This window comes from Mesoplodon mirus (genome assembly GCF_964341445.2).
Source record: "Mesoplodon mirus genome assembly, chromosome: 7".
Lineage (NCBI taxonomy): Eukaryota > Metazoa > Chordata > Mammalia > Artiodactyla > Ziphiidae > Mesoplodon > Mesoplodon mirus.
The window spans coordinates 82,845,167-82,864,015 of NC_138983.1; the positions used below are offsets into that span (position 1 = coordinate 82,845,167).

General features: G+C 47.3%; 1 protein-coding gene across 1 annotated transcript in view; it reads right to left on the reverse strand.

Moving 5' to 3' along the window:
- Positions 1-742: 742 nt before the first annotated feature.
- The window catches only part of LOC309808836 (forkhead-associated domain-containing protein 1-like), a gene marked incomplete at both ends in the record, with an annotated part of 87,951 nt that continues 69,844 nt past the window's right edge, over positions 743-18,849 (reverse strand). The window contains 7 exons of the mRNA XM_082629409.1: positions 743-859; positions 8,967-9,132; positions 9,669-9,889; positions 10,314-10,409; positions 13,331-13,455; positions 14,141-14,264; positions 16,152-16,253. Coding sequence (XP_082485535.1) covers positions 743-859; positions 8,967-9,132; positions 9,669-9,889; positions 10,314-10,409; positions 13,331-13,455; positions 14,141-14,264; positions 16,152-16,253 — 951 coding nt within the window. The remainder of the gene's footprint in view (positions 860-8,966; positions 9,133-9,668; positions 9,890-10,313; positions 10,410-13,330; positions 13,456-14,140; positions 14,265-16,151; positions 16,254-18,849) is intronic.

An 18,849-nucleotide genomic window follows, 5' to 3' on the forward strand; every position in this document is an offset into this window, starting at 1 on the left:
ACTGGGTACTTGGTCTGTCCTGATGGCCTGGGACTTGACCTACTGGGCTGTCTTGGTGCGGCAGAATGGGCAGCGTGAGACGGAGTTAGAAACCTGGGTTCCAGACCCAATTCTTGAATTTACTAGCTGTGTGACTTTAGGCGGGCCATTTAACCTCTCTGGGCCTCAGCTTCCTCATTTGTAAAATGGGGAACATAATGCTATTTACCTCCCAGGGCTTGAGAGAGGATTAGACGAGAAGTGTTTTGAACACCGCAGAGCGCCCTATAAACATGACTCACTGTTATGGAAGCGATAAAACTGGTTGCTGTTCACACTTATTATAATCAATTCAGATATAAATGCACTATACCATGGCCCCAACAGCCCTGAGGTTACCATTCTGTCCTGTGGCCCCAGTACACGCCCTGGGTTTTCTCAACTGCGGGCTTCTCAGAGCTCCTTGGAGGTGTGACATTTGGGTTTGTCACTACCCAAACACATAATTGCATCTACCAGGCCTAGGAGTCTGAATTTCAAACTTATTCTTCATATGCCTGCGTATATTTACATTCATAATATCTGTGAAAAGAACCCCTCTCCTCACACACTCCAAAATACAGTATTGTGCAAAATACCAGTCTAGGAAGCAACACACTAGGGTAGCAACCTTTAATGTCCTAACAAAGCATCTTAGTAGTTTGACGCAGAAGAGTTACACTGACTCACGGAGGATCACGCGAGGCCCAGCGGGACGACGTTTCTAGTTCCTTCCACCAGGTTTAGAAAACAGAAGGCTCTGGCTGGATTTGCTGGACATTTCTCTCTTCAGCATCTCCCTTCCTTGGTCCATCTTTGGGGTGCCTTTTCTGGCTCCAACCTACAACAAGCAAGAGCAACAAATGCCCAAACTCTATAATTGTAGGGAGATCCCCAAATATTTCTCAAATGGCATTTTTTTTTTACTCAAAATAAAATCTTTGTTGTAAAAAATATTTATATACACACATAGACGTGAGCAAAATGAAGGAAAAATGATCCACCATTATCACACTACCCACAAGTAACCTTATTCACATTTTGGTGTACACTCTTCCAGATACACAGATAATGTTTTCTTCTGACATTTGCATCTCTTTTTGAACCAGCAGTTTCTGATTATAGGCAATTTCATTGGGATGGACTTTCTCTCGAAAAGCTGTTACTGAATTGAATGCCTTATGTCTCTGATGTCTTAGGAGGGTAAAATGCAGCATACTCTAGGGGGTCTGTCTCACCCTTTTCTGAGCACTACTCCTGGATCCAGGCAGCCATGTGTGTAACTCTGTCCCTGGTCATAGCTGATCGGGCACTTGGCACGGGCTGGGCTTTTAAGATGGTCACTCCCAGGATTTGGGGTTATGGGCTCTAAGATGCCACTTGCTTCCTGGGCTGGTCTTTTGAACTGGGGGACCATGAGGTCATTCCTTCCTGTCACATGACTGGAGAGAGCAGAGATCAGGGGAGCCACACAGAGACACAGAGAGGAGATACGGCCTGTGTGTGCGTGTGCGCATGCTTGTGTGTGTGTAAAAGAGATGATGCCTGAGATCTGATGGCTTACCAGTTCTATTTCGAGGCCAGGCTCTCTTTCAGCTCCCAGTTTTTATGAGGCACTCACCCCTATATCCTTAAAAAAGCCCCCTCCCCCCCTTTTTAATTTTTTGCGGTACGCGGGCCTCTCAGTGTTGTGGCCTCTCCCGTTGCGGAGCACAGGCTCCGGACGCGCAGGCTCAGTGGCCATGGCTCCCAGGCCCAGCCGCTCCGCGGCATGTGGGATCTTCCCAGACCGGGGCAAGAACCCGTGTCCCCTGCATCGGCAGGCGGACTCTCAACCACTGCGCCACCAGGGAAGCCCAAGGCCCACTCTTGGGGAAGGAGTCGCCCAAGGTACACTTGGCAAGGAACCTGGAGGAAACCTTTCTGTACTGAGGAGATCCTAGACACCAAACTTCTAAGCTCAGGCTGGAGGGCAGGGAGAATGGGAAGCTGGCTCTTTGCTCTTAGCCGAAGTACCATCTGCCCTGCTTCTGTTAAAGCCAGAGGCAGCGTGAAGTTCCAGGGCGTCTCACATCTCAGAGAAGCACAATGTTCCCACAACATCCGGGACCCATCCCAATATCTCCTCTGCCATTTCACATCCGCAGGTGGTCCTCAGACAAAACCTAGATGTAGGGCAGTTTCTGCCTCCTCCCAGCTCAGTCATATATGTGAGTGAATAAGTAACAAACTTCCAGTCGTTTCCACTTTGCAGGGTGGCAAACGTCTCAGATCAAGTGGGGCCCTCAGGATGCTCTCTATCCTCTTAACATCCTGCTCTGGGGAGTAACCACCTTCTGGTCTTAGCACAAGGATGCTGGTTGAGAAGCTTCTATTTTTCAAATATATCCCTCACCTAGAATATCTTCGTTTCTTCCCATGATAATTTGGTTGCCTCAGCATGACTGTGGCCTTTTATCAAACTTGAATGTCTCCTCTCTCATATTCAACCAAAATGTGTTTGGCTTTCTAGCTTCCTGAGAGCTCGCCTCTACTGTCTGCAAAGTGGGAACGTGGACTGACTTAATTCCAGTTCCAGGGCTGATTTGTCAATGGCAATGTTTCAACATGTTCAAGATTTCATAGTCTTAATTCTCAACTTTGAAGAGAATTCTAGAGGATGCTTCCTTGAAATTTAAGAGAAATGCCATTGGAAATGTATCAGGTTTATTACCTGGAGGTTTATAACCTAAAGGAAGAAAAGCTAGCACTCACCTGGGTGTCAGATCTGCACTGATTCCCAGCTCTCCTACTGAGCTGTGTGGCTCTGGACAAAGAAAGTCTCTGAGCCTCAGACACCTCATCTGTAAATTGGGTATAATAACAACACCCACCCCATAGGGTTGTTGTGAAGCTTAAAAGAGATACTGCACGTCGAGAGTTTGGCTCTGTGCCCGGCACATGCCAAATGCTCAGTACATAATAGATGTGGGATAACTGTCAACTGGGCTTCCTGTTGACGTTCTAGGGTTTTCTCTCTTCTCTCTTCTGGCTCACCTGGAAATGTGAGTTCTGCATCTTTGAGTTCTTCATCAGCTCTCCAAACATTTGTCTCTTTAACACAGAAAGAATATTGACAAAATTTAGCGTATGTTCTTCTTTGCCTTTTGCATCAGAGAAAAATGGATTTTTCTCAACTTTCAGATGCTACCCATTTGGATGGAATGTTGAGCCTTCCTAGGTGAGGAGGTGAGGATAGAGGTCTGCAGAAGGGGGTGTGGCTTTGGGGCAACGCTACACTGTCCTGCTGCACCTTTTAGGGAATCTCTGTTCCAGATTCCAGCAGAGAAGGAGGTGGTCAACCAAGAAGGCTACGAAGGATACTGTATTCTTCTTGGAGGACAGATCTGCTTTAGCTGGAAGCAGAGCCTCCTAGATCAGTGGAAGAGGCTGTAGATGTCCAGTGGCTTTCCACCCAGTGGAAATGTTGAAAGCCCCAGTGGCTAACCTCCCTGGCAGGGACTACAGGGGCCTGTTGGGAAGCCAGCATCACTGAAAACCTGGAGCTTGCCGCTCCCCTGGGGTTTGATTACTATTGCTGACCCTGATCTGCTCAAGACCCTGCACCTCAGGGGCAGCTCGTCAAAGAAAGAGCATCCCCTAGGCACTGGAGACACAAAAGTGAGAGGGAACTGGGGTCTCCCTTGCAGACTGACACTCCGCAGGTGAATGTGCAGTGGTGTCAGGAAGGAGACGTTCTCCTAGAGCCCTGAGCATCCACTGGGGTCGCCAACCTGATTCCTACAGCGGCCAGGAAAGGAAAAGAAGTGGGTGAAGTGAGCTGGGGTGGTGGTGGACAGCAACAAACACACGAGCCCAGCGCCTTTCTAAGGGGCCTGGAAGATGGAGGCTTGTGATGGTGGCTTGTGGGTCTGTGGGCCTAGGGTCGCCAGATCTTCCAAGTTTCCCAGAGAAGCTGGAAATCCAGAGTATTCCAGGAAACTGCCCTATTTTGAAATGTAACTTAAAAAAAAAATCCCATGAGCCAAATGGAACATATCTGTGGGCTGCCATCTTGCGACACCTGCTTCAGAACCTCCCTGCTTGGTGTCTAGTTGGTGCTCAGTAAATGTTGGAGGGGTTGCCAGATAAAATACAAGATGCCCAGTTAAATCTGAATTCCAGAATGAAGCCAACAAATTTGTGAGTGTGAATATGCCCTGTGTAATATTTAGGACATTTATACTGAATAGCTTTTGTTGTTTATCTGAAATTAAAATTTAACTGGGCATCGTGTTTTTGGTTTGTTTGTTTTCCCCTAAATCTGGCAACCCTACCGGGTAGTCACAAAACTCAGGGAGGAAATAAGGCTGTCTTTTGGGACAGGGCATAGGTGCTTACAAGACTCTTCCATTCTCCCAGAAGGATGCTAACTCTACCCTCAGAGGACTGTCTGTGAAGGCTGATGGGCCCGTATTGAACTGACAGTTGCCCTCCAGGCATTTTCCGTGGAGAAGGCCTCGAGCCTGCAGCCACTCAGTATTTATCACAAACTCAGTTGAGACAATCACTATCCAAATTCCCAGATATTATAAAGCAGGGGTTAGTTTTAAACCAACAGCCTTCTTCTCTCCCACCCCATCCCCCGCCTTTTTTTTTGCAGAACCGTTTATCCAAGCAAAATCCCATGAGGAACTTGGGGTATAAGATAATGGAGAGCTTCTCTGGCGGGAGAAAGGTGTGTGTGCTTTGAGAGTCACACCTTTCCATGGCACCCAAAGGCTCCAGGGAACCCCAGTTTGAACATTGCTGCAAAATTCCTTCCTGGATTAAGTTCCGTCAGTGGGCAACTGGGCACTGAAGGGCAGAGCCTGGCCCCTGTGCACCTGCTTTTCCTGAACTTTACTGAACACACTGGGATGTGATGAAGGGGGTGCGGGAGGGTCTTTTTCTTTAGCCTTCTTCTATCCGTATGCTGCATAGGCCTGGCCACATGGTTCTACTTCATCATTGTGGGCGGAAGAGCACCACCCCAAGCCCCTCCCATCCCACGCTCCTCCTACACAACATCTACCAATTGTGGGGCTTCCCTGGTGGAGCAGAGGTTGAGAGTCCGCCTGCCGACGCAGGGCACACGGGTTCGTGTCCCGGTCAAGGAGGATCCCACATGCCGCGGAGCGGCTGGGCCCGTGAGACATGGCCGCTGAGCCTGCGCGTCTGGAGCCTGTGCTCCGCAACGGGAGAGGCCACAACAGTGAGAGGCCTGCGTACCGCAAAAACAAACAAACAAACAAACAAAACACAGAAGTGGCACGGAGGAAGCCAGAATCTTGAGAATACCTGGGCCCAAGGAAATCTTGGAAGATAGTGAGTTAAAGAGAATAGTGAGGATAATGAGGATGGTAGGAGAGGGTGAATGCTTTGTGGTCCTATGTGCTAAGGCTTTTGTATACAAGCTCCCATTGGGAAGGCTACGAGCTAGGTGCCATTTTTATTCTCATCTTAAAGAAGAGGGATCTGAGCTAATTAAGCAGAGGGAAGGTTAGGGGCTTTTCCTGGCTGAGACCACAAGACAAAGCGGTGGTCACGCCCCCTAGCCAGGACTTGATTGGCTGGAGATTTGATTGGCAGGAGAGCTGAGCGGCTTCTCCTGCCAGAAGCAGCCGCTGCCCTTCAGCCTTTCTTCCACTTCAAGCCCTGAGAAAGGGCTTGCGTGCTTCCCAAGTGGCAACTTCTGTGCATTTAAAAATTTCCTCTTGAAAATCCCAGCCTTAGCCCATTCACAAAAGGTATCTGGGTCCTTTCTTGGCCGTGGCCTAGTCGTATTCACCAAAGAGAAGAGCGCGTCCCGTAAGAGCTGGCGGCTTTGGGAGGACCGGGGAAGGCGTCAGCTGGCAGGAAGCTCCCTGAAAGAAATAGAGGAATCCCCACCCATCCATGAGCTGCCTATTCTTCACCCTTAGAAACGGGGCTTGTGATGTGCCAGGCACTGCAGGCATTTTGCCATTTAACCCTCCCACTGCCCCACGGAGTAGGCCCCTTGCTAACAGTTTTGGTTGCTTTTGTTGAGGAACCTGCGATACAGAGGTCAAGCCACTTACTCAGGGTCATTCGGGGCAGTGGTGGGGCTTGACCCCTATTTGTTTGACTCCAAATCTGGCCTCTGAACTCTGAGAGACACTGCCGGCTTCTCGAGGGATGTGGGATGTGGATTCGAGTGAGCACGGCCTGGGCCGCGTTTCCCGTTCCTCTGCCACATGGACAGAGCCACAGGCCCAGTTCGCTGTGAAGGCCCAGCATCTTATACCAAGTCTCATTTTCACAGCCAAAGATATTAGTGTGGATATAGGACTTTTGATTCTTGAAAGGTCTGCTTGGTGAAGAGATGATCAAACATTAAAACTACAAACTCCATTTTTTTTGGGGGGGGGGCAATTCTGAAGCTTAAGATGTGTAATTTCATCTCAGTGCTTCAACCTTGCCACCTCTGTGAACGGGTGAAGAGTTTCAAAGTTTTATACAGGAGGCTAAAAAACTAAGGCTCCTTGTGAAAATACTAAGTGTAAAACTTAGAAAGAGGAATTCTACTTTCTGTTCATTTCTGCTTAAAGACAACGAAGATCTACTCCCTGGAAGGAATGGATGCCAAGACAGATGTATACAAGTGCCCTTTAGGATCCAGCAAAACTTTAAAATGTATTATTGTTTTCTTCCTGACAAACAGGCTGGCATGTCCCTTGCATTGTGTATGAATGAGGCAGCCCATGAATAATGCATGTGAAGCCTGATTATGTAAATCCTCAGGTTTTCAGTACATGACAATGGCTTTTTTTGGGCCCTTCTCTGTCCCATTCTGTGGTCTGGTGTCTCTGCTTTGGGGCCTAGTCTGCCAAGCTCTGTGGGCGGGGGGGGGGGGCATTTCGGGGAGGGGTGAGCTCTCCAGAGGGCACATCAAAGGGAAAGTCACAACTCTGTCACTGGCCCAGCTCTCCCTGGCATTGCTTGGTGTGAAAGGAAACTGTCCTCTGCCTGAGGCAGCCCCATGACACATGCAGACTAAGGCCTGTGATGTTTAATTCACAGTGGTGAGCACTGGAAACACCGCATCCAGGCTCCCTCAGAGCAGGACAGCCACTTTTCATTTCTAGGGCTCTAAGTCAGAGAGCCTGCTGTCTGGAAACCTGTTGCCTGGAAGGTTCGCAGGATGGAGGGCAGGCTTCTGCAAGGAACTATCTGGCCATCACCTCCTGGTTGAGGAGAAGGGCACCCTTCTATGACCTTGGCCTCCTTAGAGCCCATGCAGGCAACAAACACACACATGCAAATACACACACATGCAAACACACAGCACATACTCACATGTACACACATACACGCAAGCATGCGTGTACAAATACACAGCCCCAAGTCAGAAAGACTGGAGTACTATTCTGGCTACTCAGAATAGCAAACCCAAATCTTTATTCTCAGAGAGCTTATTCCTCGGTGTATCCCTGGCACCTGGCAGAACAATGAAAATCAGAAGCGCCGCCTTTAAAAACACTCGGGCTGTTCACTCAACTGATTGTGGTCATCATTGCAGGAGGCAGGGAAGTCAGATCATGATGCTGGACACCCTTAAGCTCAGTACAGTGCTGTGTGTCACTTATGTCTCAATAAAACTGGTAGAAAAAATAGTTATCTGGATAGAAAAAACAAGATAAAATACACGAATTATCAAAAGTTAAAAAAATACAGATGAGCTAGACTATGAGTCTCAGAAAGCACTGTTCACAACAGCCAGGACATGGAAGCAGCGTAAATGTCGATGGAGGAGTGGATAAAGAAGATGTGGTACAAATATACAGTGGAATACTACTCAGCCATAAAAAAGAGTGAAGTAATGCCATTTGCAGCAACATGGATGGACCTAAAGACTATACTATGTGAAGTAGGTCAGACAAAGACAAATATCATATGATATCACTTATATGTGGAATCTAAAAAAAATGATACAAATGAGCTTATTTACAAAACAGAAACAGACTCACAGACTTTGAAAACAAACTTATGGTTACCAAAGTGGAAATGTGGTGGGGAGGGATAAATTAGGAGTTTGGGTTTAACATATACACAGTATTATATATAAAATATGTAATCAACAAGGCCCTACTGTATAGCACAGGGAACCCTACTCAATATTCTGTAATAACTTATATGGGAAAAGAATCTGAAAAAGAATAGATATATGTATATGTATAACTGAGTCACTTTGCTGTACACGTGAAACTAACACAACACTGTAAATCAACTATACTCCAATATAAAATAAAAATTAAATTTAAAAAAAGAAAGTTAAAAAAAATAGAGGCAAGCTAGACTATGAGTCTCAGAGAGGTTAAGCTAACACATATATATGGAATCTAAAAAAAAAAAAAAAAAAGAATGTTCTGATGAACCTAGGGGCAGCCAGGAATAAAGACACAGATGTAGAGAATGGACTTGAGGACATGGGGAGGGGGAAGGGCAAGCTGGGACGAAGTGAGAGAGTGGCATGGACATATATACACTACCAAAGGTAAAACAGATAGCAGCCGCATGGCACAGGGAGATCAGCTCAGTGCTTTGCGACCATCTAGAGGGGTGGGATAAGGAGGGTGGGAGGGAGACACAAGAGGGAGGGATGTGAGGATATACGTATGCATATAGCTGATTCACTTTGTTATACAGCAGAAAGGAACACCACACTGTAAAGCAATTATACTCCAATAAAGATGTTAAAAAAAAAAGCTGCCTGAAGTCACACAGTAAATGGCAGAACAAGAGTCTAAACCTAAGTCTGCCTAACGCTAAAGCTATTCTGCCACCTTCCTTTGCAATGAGCGAATGCATTCTGTGCTGCCTGGATCCCACTGGGACCTCAGTTGGCTGTTTCTAAAGGGAGCTGAGGGGCAGCCTCAGAGGCTCTGCTCCGAGCAGGGACCTCTCACCTTCTGCTGCCTGATCGCCCTGGTGACCCTCTTCTCCTGGTGCAGCCGCTCTTCCATGTGCGCCAGGGCCTCCTTCAGCAGCGCCTTTTCTTCGGCCTCTTTGCAGATGTCGTCCTTCAGCTTTGCCACCTGTGACTGGTACATCTGAACCGACACTTTGCTCTGCCTGAGCACACAGGAGAGACAAAGTCTCTTTTCTCCTCAGCTTTCTCACTCACCACCAATGCTCCTGACCTGGGAGATCCTCAGAACACTTCCATATATGCCTGGCTTCGCGGTTTCCTTACAAGTGGGGGGAAGGCTGAAGATGTGGGGACTAGAGGGCAGAATAAATAGCCCATTGGCTGTGGACGTGCAGCATGAAGGGGGCAACGGTTATGCTACCAGCCCCTCCCAATTTCCCAGAGAGGGTGGGGGAACGGATACTACTGAAAATACGATGGAATTACGAAAAGCACACACATGGTGAAACATCAGACACATTTATAAAAGGTGCACCTTATTCCTTAACAGTAGGGTACTCTAACTGCTGCTTTCTTGCCCAGAGACTTGGGTCCATCAGGCCCTGAGTCACCATCCCGCCTCCCCCCTCCACACCCAGGCCTCTGTCCTCTTGTCCTGGTCCCTACGGGTCTGCAGCTGCACCGAGGTTTAGCCTGGAGAATGGAGGCCTGGGCCTTTTGCCGGAGACATGGGCCATACTTGAGCTGTTCAATGTCCTTCTCGTATCGTCTCAAAAGCTCCTCTTTTCTCTGCAGCTGGTTCTTGAGTAGGGTGATCTTATCAAACACCAGGTACAGGTCTCTTTGTCGAAGCTGGTAGAATCTCTCCCTCTCTTTTGGGGAGAGGTGTTTCATGGACACGTGACCTGACATACCTTTGATGTTCAGCATAGTCCCGAGGGTTTTGCTCATGTCCAAGTACTACGAGAAAGCGTTTCACAGGTAAGAGGCCTGGCCCAAGACCGCTGGTGGCCCCTTTGAGGAGGCAAACGTCTAATTCTGTTTCATTCGTTTTCTGCAGTTGCAGAGAAGAAACACATGCTTTGCAAATGAGTGCATTTGGGGTTTCTACTACGACTTTCATTTTCCCCCGCATCCATTTACACTATGCCTTTTTGAGAATTGGGGGGAAGTGGGGAGGGGGAATGACAACAGACATAAACATTCATTCTTACTACCCAGTCTTGCAAGGAACTGGGCTCTGCAATTTCCAGCCCATGCTGGGATAGGAGATGGGTCTCGTGGAGCTACTGTAACAACTAAACATGTATGTGGCGTTGATGTTTAAACTACCTGCAGGGCACGCAGGTTTGGACAGGAGGGGACTGATGCTGGGTATACCTACCAGCTTTTCACTAAGATCTAAAGCGTCAGCCACATCCATTTTCCTTAACTTCTCAGAGACCATGATGGACCCTGGGCTGGAAAGGCCATTTTGAGGCTGAAATAAAAAAAAAGAAGAAAAACTCTCTTGGCATTCCATTATGATTTTCTACATCCAGAAGAATAACCCAAAGAATAATGGAAGAACTGGAAAGATACTAAAGAATAATTTGAGAGAGTTAATTTTTTTAACATCTTTATTGGAGTATAATTGCTTTACAATGGTGTGTTAGTTTCTGCTGTATCAAAAAGTGAATCACCTATACGTATCCATATATCCCCATATCCCCTGCCTCTTGCGTCTCCCTCCCACCCTCCCTATCCCACCCCTCTAGGTAGACACACAGCACCGACCTGCTCTCCCTGTGTGATGCAGCTGCTTCCCACTAGCTATCTATTTTACCTTTGGTAGCGTGTGTGTGTATATATGTCCACGCCAAGAGAGTTGGTTTTAAATCCAGTCTGACTCTGTGAACTGCTTTCTTTATGACTGTGTTCCTACCCCTTCAGAGCACGACTGCCTTTGAAATGATGCATCACTTGTGCCGTCCTTTGGCCACCGTCTCGTCTGTCTTCCCTTTAGGCCAGTGGTTCTCAACCGGGGGTGACTCTGGCCACCATACCCCCTCCAGGACATTTAGCAATGCCTGGACACATTTGTGGTTGTCATAATTGCTGCTGGCGTCTAGTGGGTAGAGGACAAGGATGCTGCTAAACACCCCACGATGCATAGGGCAGTCTCCCAAACAAAGAGTTACCTGGCTCAAAAAATCAGTACCGCCGATGTTGAGAAGACAAGCTCCAGAAAAATGGGGACCATGCGGCTTTTGCTCACTATCTCCCTCCTTGTGCCCAGCATGGCACCTGGCACCGAGTGGTGCATAGTGGGCATGTTTGTTGAATGAACGAATGAAGGTTAAGTGGAAAATAGCCTCCCTCCTTTTTATTAAAGGAATCTCATTTCTGTGCAGCAGAAACCATACCCTCACAAAATTTGGCCCAACCTTCTCCTAGCTCTGGAACCTGGTGGGTGGGCATCACTTCAGACCCTTTCCAGAGACAATGCAGATAGTGTTTGCAGCTGCATCTCCCTAAGACCCCAACCAGCCAGCTGGCTGCTGGAAGCCCAAATGACTGCATGGAATGGCCACCAGTCTGAATAGGTTACCCGATCTGAACGACTACAAATAACCCTAATAAGCCTCCTTAAAAAATAAATTGGCTTTTAATGCTTGCCATGAGCATCTCTTAGCCCTAGCATTTGTTGGCACTACCCTGAAAACCTCTGAGCTTAAAAACAAAACAACTAAAAAACTATAATGGCCCCCAAAGTGACTGTGATAGATAAGAGTGGACATATTTGTCTATGTATCTATGGAGATGAGAATAAAAGAGGGTATCTGAAGATGACAATAAACCGGGCAGATCTGCTGCAAAAAGAACCTGAGATGCTGCTCAGTGTCTTCAGCTACCCTGAGCTGCATCCTCTGTACCTCTCCAGACGCCCCCTCTTTTCCTGAGGGGAGGGTCACTAAGGAAGAGCCTAGGCTACAGGATCCAAGCACACAGTCCCCACCCAGTCTCTGCAGGCTAGCAGACACACCACCAGGGACACACCCCTGGTGTGTCTTCAATCATTATTCTGTGACCTTGGGTGAGGTACTTGACCTCCTGAAGCCTTGCTTTTTCTTATCTGTTAAATGGGGACAATAATAGTAACTATGACACAAGGCTGCTACGATCGTTCAATGACATAAGGCATGGAGCCGGCTGAGCTCAACGCCTGGCACACAGTAAGCAGTTCACAGATGTCAGCTATTCTTCCTCCTGCTCTTTCCTTTAATTACTGCCAACCTTGGAGGATTGAGAGTTGGGAGGTTTCCTGCTCTGTGGTGTCAGTGGTGGGATGAGGGCTTGTTGCCAAGGGGAAGGTCAATCTTGGAAGCAGGACCATCAGGACGTGAGATCCAGCTGAGCTCCCCACCTGGAGACGGTCCCTCTACTCCCAACCTCAGAGAAGGAAGGTTCGATTTTATCAGGAAGACCAACACGTTTCTGAAGACTCACACCTCTAGACGTGTGAGCAAATGTCTAGAAAAATTGTAGGAGAAAATGCTGGTACAGATAGGATGGCTTTATTATGTTTTCCCAAACCTGGTTTAGACCAGCTGCCACAGCAAGCCACGCTGACCTGAGCTGTCCATTGTCATGTTTCAGTCAAACACCCGATCAAACATCCATTTAGGATACAGGGCACCTTCAACCTAACAATCAAATTACTTCTGAAAATCCTGGAAAACACAAACTATGCTCCCTAAGAAAGGAAGGTTTTCTTGGATAATACTCTTTAAATACTGTTTGACAATAATAACTATCATCTATTAAAGTGCTCGCTATGAGCTAGGCACTGGGATAAGCACTTTACATAATGATCTCCTTTAATTTTTCCATCATCATTTTACAGCTGGGAAATTGAAGTCCCAGAAAGGTTAGGAGCCTGCCCAAGGTCACAGAGCTTGCAGAGCTGGGATTAGGACACAGGTCTCTGATTCTAGAACTTGTGTCTTCTTAATCATCATGGCTCCCTTTGGCTGCCCTTTATGTGTTCATGTTTTTCAGTTTATAGCAAAAAGCAAATGTTAGGCAAGCTCATGACATACTGTTGTACATTAGCTTGTTGAATCTTTTCTGCAGAATACAACATGTGATGTGAAAAGGAGGGCCCAGAGATTGTCCGGGCCAGCATCAGTGCAATGTTATATCATGCTGTACACGATGGGAAGCCGCCTTTCTATTCAAACATTGGATCACTGGTACGGCCAGGCACCAACCAGTCCATACAGGTGTTAGCCCATCAGGGAGGACCTGGCCTCGAACCAATGATGTATACAGTGGTGCCAGGGCACACGGCTCGTGTCTGTCCTCATGCCCACCCTCCCCACGTGTCAGTCAATGCAGAGACAAAGTTTCTTTGGTTACCGTTCGGATCTCTACTCTTGAAAAAGTTGGCAAGTCAGGTTTTGCATCCAATATTTTCCGAACATTTTTTTCCATCCCGAGGGTCTTTAAGTCTAGAAATGATTCATCCATGTGGTCCTTGTGATCTATAAAAGAAATAATTTACACTCAAAAGAAAGGCTCAGGAAGAAGTTACTGCATGTAAAAGTCACAGCTGCTATTTACTGGACACTTACCACAGGCCAGTACTAATTAGCTCACCATCCTCCCTTGGCAGGTGAGGCATCGAGGCCCAGAGAGGTGAAATGACTTGTCCAAGGCCACACAGCTCATATGAGGCTGCAGCCTCCCAGGGCGGGGGCACTGAGGGGGAACCTTCGGCCACAGGTGTGAGGATGGACTTGAACCCAGGCTTCTGTGTCCTAGCCCAGGGCTCCACCCAGCAGCAAGCTTGGTTTCTTGAAAGCCCTATTCCCTCTAAACAGGGTATTTATCCTGGGAAGTTCCCCAAGGTTGGTCCTTGCACAGCATGCGTCTATGAAAAAGTTTCCACTGGGCCACAGTGAAATAAGAAAAAGAAGGACAAGGTTCTGAGTTTTTCATGAAATCCTGTTTATTTAATATCAAGGCCTGCTCTTGACTCTGAGCTCATGCCTACACATCTATTTTTTTCCTGCCCATCTTTTTTTTATAACTATGTTTTTTTAGTTATGAAATGATGGGGATAGAAGATGGTGGCCCTGGCAAATTGGTTAGTCCCTAAAGTGAACCCTCAAGTCTGGGGCCCATGGTTCTCAGCACAGAGGGGTGACTAGGCAGGAGGAAACTTACTTGACAAGCTGGCCTTCTCAAGTTCTTTAATTCGTGCACGAAGCTCAGATAAGGCCTTTTTCTGACACTGAATGACTTCCTCATGTCGGGACCCTTTGCACTTGGCTCCTAGATCACTGAAGGACTGCTCCTGTGGCCAGAATGGTGAGGACAGCAGCTTTATCAGTGATCACAATCTCCCTCTCTTGTATTTGAAGAAACATGAACAAATCATGGATTAGCAGAAACCCTGTCACTTACTTAGTACCTTGGAAAATATCATTACAGGGCTTCAGCAGAGAAGGAATTTAAAAATTTCATTTCGAATACAAAGTCACATCTAGGAAGATTTCCAACTTTCCTACCTACTTAGCATCATTATAAATAAGAGATCCCCCCATGCTCCCTCCCCATGTTTTATTTCTTTTTTTCTTCTAATGTTCTTCTAAGCTTGGATTTCCACTTGTTGTCATTCTGGTCTCATCTCTGAACAATCACACCAAATTTGCTCCTGGAGGGGCTTTTTTTTTTTTTTGCCTGCACCATGCGGCATGCGGGATCTTAGTTCCCTGACCGGGGATCGAAACCGCGCCCCCTGCAGCGGAAGCACAGAGTCTTAACAACTGGAACACCAGGGAAGTCCCTGGAGGGGCTTTATTTATTTATTTTTTTTCTGCGTTACGCGGGCCTCTCACTCTTGTGGCCTCTCCGGTTGCGGAGCACAGGCTCCGGACACGCAGGCTCAGTGGCCATGGCTCACGGGCCCAGCCGCTCCGCGGCATGTGGGATCCTCCCGGACCGAGGTATGAACCGGTGTCCCCTGCATCGGCAGGCAGACTCTCAACCACTGCGCCACCAGGGAAGCCCCAGGCGGTTCTTATCGGCCAACTTGGGGAAAACCTTCTTCTAAGACTTTGTGGCTGAAAATGTAGTCTGCAGAGCTGTGCTATCGGTACCAGCTGGGAGCTGTTCAGAAATGCAGAATCCCAGGCTCCCCCCACCCGAGACCTGCTGAGTCACAATCTGCATTTCAACAACATCCCCATATGATCCGTGGACACCTTTGAGTTGAGAGGTGCCACTGTAAAGTATCCTCTAATTGGCTGGTTTCTGGAAAAGTAAGTAGCCGTTTTGGCCATGTGTTTCCCCTGATATGCATGAAGAGAAAGCAAAAGACTGAAATACTATTGGTTGGTCTTGCACACACTTAGACACAAACCAGGACCCGCAGTAACGACTGGGATTTGTATCAGTAAAATCAGCTGCGGTATATAAACAAAGTACCATTTCTAGACATTTCAATAACCTTGCCTCTTCAAGTTGATCTTCAAGTTGATCTCTGAGTTTTAGGATTCAAGCTTCATGTTAATTCCTCCTACATCATTCACCCTCTTTAATTAATTTAGTTCCCAACAAGGAGTTGCTGAGATTCCTCCATCTAAGTACGTGCCCTCTGTTTCTCATAGGAAAGCCCATTTCATCAGTTTCCAGTAGTAAAGAGAAGGACGGGGACCACCTTACCGATTTCTCTGCCATTAGCCGCTTGACTCTGGCTTTCAGCTTCTCCTCTTGCTGTAGCCTTTCCTCGGTCAGCTTCTCCTTCTCTGCCAGATGCTGGGGTAACTCTTCTTGCAGCAAATACTGCTGAGTTTCCCGAGAACTGTTGATCTTCATCTGAAATGAGGGGAAGGGGAACTGCAGCTGATGGGGGACAGGACTAACACAGGAGTCATTTCCACTACCTTTGGGGGCGGGACAAAGGTTCACGAAACTTTCTTCAAAACACAGAAAAATGATGCTTAGCTTAGTAACTAATAGCGAAGTAGTAGAGCATCGTGGTTAAAAGCTCAGGCTCTAGTTCTAGATAGAATCTCAGCTCTAGTTCTTTCTAGACACTTCTTCGTATAGAAAATAAGCGGGTGAACTAAGGCAGGCCGTCTTCCTCCTCATTCATCCCTGCCGGCCGCTTGGGTGCGGGATTCCGTGGAGAGCACGGGCCCGTGAAGGGGCTCTGCAGCATGCCTACCTGACCTACTGCCCTTTCCAAATTGGCTTTAATGAGGTTTGCTCTGTTCCTCATTTCTTGCAGCTGAAGCAATTTCCTTCTGGAATCCTCCCGAAGCTTCTCTTCAACCTGAAAGGATGATGAAACCGAGGGCTTGCTGCTAATGTGATCATCATGCCCTCTGGGGAAACCCTTCTGGGGGGGCTAATGGCAGTGGGGGAGTCCCTGAGGGGTAGGGACAGCTGCAGCCCAGCAGCAGGGGTCACAGGCATGCACAGGGTGGAGGCAAACTCACAGGGAGTTGCCCCCTACGGGAAAGGGCCGAGCTCTGCACCCGGGGCTCAACTATGTTCTACCGCACACTCCCATCCCAGCTCGGTCCCTAACAAGCCTTACAACACTTGGAAAGTTATTTCACTGCTCTGTGACTCAGTGTCCTCATCTGTCAAATGGGGATGATGATACTAGTATCACTGCATAGAGTTATTGTGGGGATTCGATGTTTGGAGTAGTGCTTAAGGGCTCTGTGAGAGTGTTAAGTACTGTTGTAACCTATGAAAGGTGGACGGGAATGTCCGCCGTACAGTCTCGTTCTAATAACTCGTGATGGGTACTTGGAAATGTTATGATTGGGTTTATTATCATAACTGTTTGTCGTCACCACTTTGAGCACACTCACTGGTGGTAACCTCTCTGGAGGCTTGCCAAAGCAATGTCTATTAAGAATTGCAGCCTGAAAAGGAAGGCCTTTAAAGTGGAGAAGCTTGCCTACTTTTCCCCCCTTGCTTGGGTAACAGTCAACGCACGGTAAGCTTGGGCGTGCTCCACGCTACCCTTGGCTGGCCAGTGTAGGCCTCGCAGCTGCTCAATTCTTGGATGCACCTGCTGAGCCCTGGGCCCTGGCACTAACAGGAAATGAGGCAAACTCTCATAAATAAATGGAACGTTTTTGTGCTGAAACAAATTCACAGGCTGTGTTTTTACGGATCTGAAGAGGGGGATCACAGGGATGTAATAAAAGACCCAGAAAAGCCCTTAAGAGCTTTCTTCTGAGTAGTGTGGTCCAGTGGAAGAGCCTCTACCCAGCTCCGTTACCTTGGAAAAGTCATCTAAGCTCTCTGGGCCTTAGTTTTCTCCCAGGTCTAAACATGCTCTGACTTCTATGTCAGCAGCCTTTTTCATATGCTGCAAAAGCCAAGTCCAGCCTTGGACTCTGCCCTTATCTGTGCTCTGCATGAACAGCCCCCGTTCCCGTCCCCAAGCCTCAGAGTCACCTTCAACAGCCGCCCTGCTCCCTCTCTCACACTCGGGGGTCTCATGCCTGTCCTCCAACCCCTCTCACATGCAAGCTGGACTGTGACAAGTGGCCTCCTCGCCTCGAGTTTAGTTTCTTCCAGTGCAATCTTAAAGGTACTGTGAGAGTTACCCAGCTGTAAGGCAGCTCTGTCCAACAGAACTTTCTGCAACGGTACAGGTACTCTGAGCGAGGCTGTGTTGTCTAGTACGGCAGCCACCAGGCACATCTGGGGATCGAGCACTCGAAATGGGGATGGTGTGACGGAGGAACTGAACTAAAAATTTTAGTTAATTTTCATTAATTTCAGTGTAAACAGTAGCATGTGGCTGTTTGCTATGCCAGGGTAACTGAAGTCAGACGAACCTGGAGTCAGACAAAACTGACTGTGCCATTGGGCTAGTTACTTTACTAGTAACTGGTAGCCTTGACTTTCTCATCTGTAAAATGGAGAGGATGATTTCTAGATCACAGCGCTGTTGTGAAGATGAAGAGATGAAATGTTCAAGGTAACTCCTAGTACGTGAGAAATTGTAACTATCATTTTCACCCTGATTACTGTCCACGAATGTCATTGCATCAGTCACTTGTTCAGAAGCCTTAGTAGCTCCCCACTGCCTGTGTGGTACAGAGCCCAAGCGCCTGAACTAAGGCAAAACACCAATCCAGGGATTCAAGAAGCCCCTACGAACTCAACGAGGTAAATAAAACTGAATCCACACCTAGATAAACAATAATAAAACAATAATAACAATAATAAAACTGCTGGAAATCAAGGGAAAAGACAATCTTAAAAGCAACCGGAGAAAAAGACAGATTATGCAAAGGTACAACAGTTAGGCTTACAGATGACTTCTAAATAGGAATAATAGGAGCCACAAGACAATAGTGACATATCTAATGCTGTATCTAATGTGCTGAAAGAAAAGAGTTGCCCTTGTAGAATTCAATACGCAGTCAAATGTGTTTTAAGAATGAAGGTTAAATATTCATCTCCAGACAGACACACAGGCACATTTGAGAATTTGTCATCAGCAGAGCCACAATGAGGGAAAACATTAAAGGGTATTCTTCAGACACAAGAAAAATGAACCCAGGTGGGTGATCAGAGATGCAGAAAAGACAAGCAACAGTAAGGGTAATGTGTGGATATGATACTGACTATAGAAAAACACTAATAATGTCTTGCGGGGTTTTAAGTATCAAGAGGAGTTTAGAAAATGACAGCAATGGCTTATAAATCTGGAGGGGGTAAGTGAAGTTAAGGTGTTTGAAACTCATTGCACTGTCAAGGAGAAGGGCATCATTATCAACTACTATTGCCTCTTGGTAAGTTAAGAATGCAGGGCTTCCCTGGTGGCGCAGTGGTTGAGAGTCCGCCTGCCGATGCAGGGGACATCGGTTCGTGTTCCGGTCCGGGAGGATCCCACA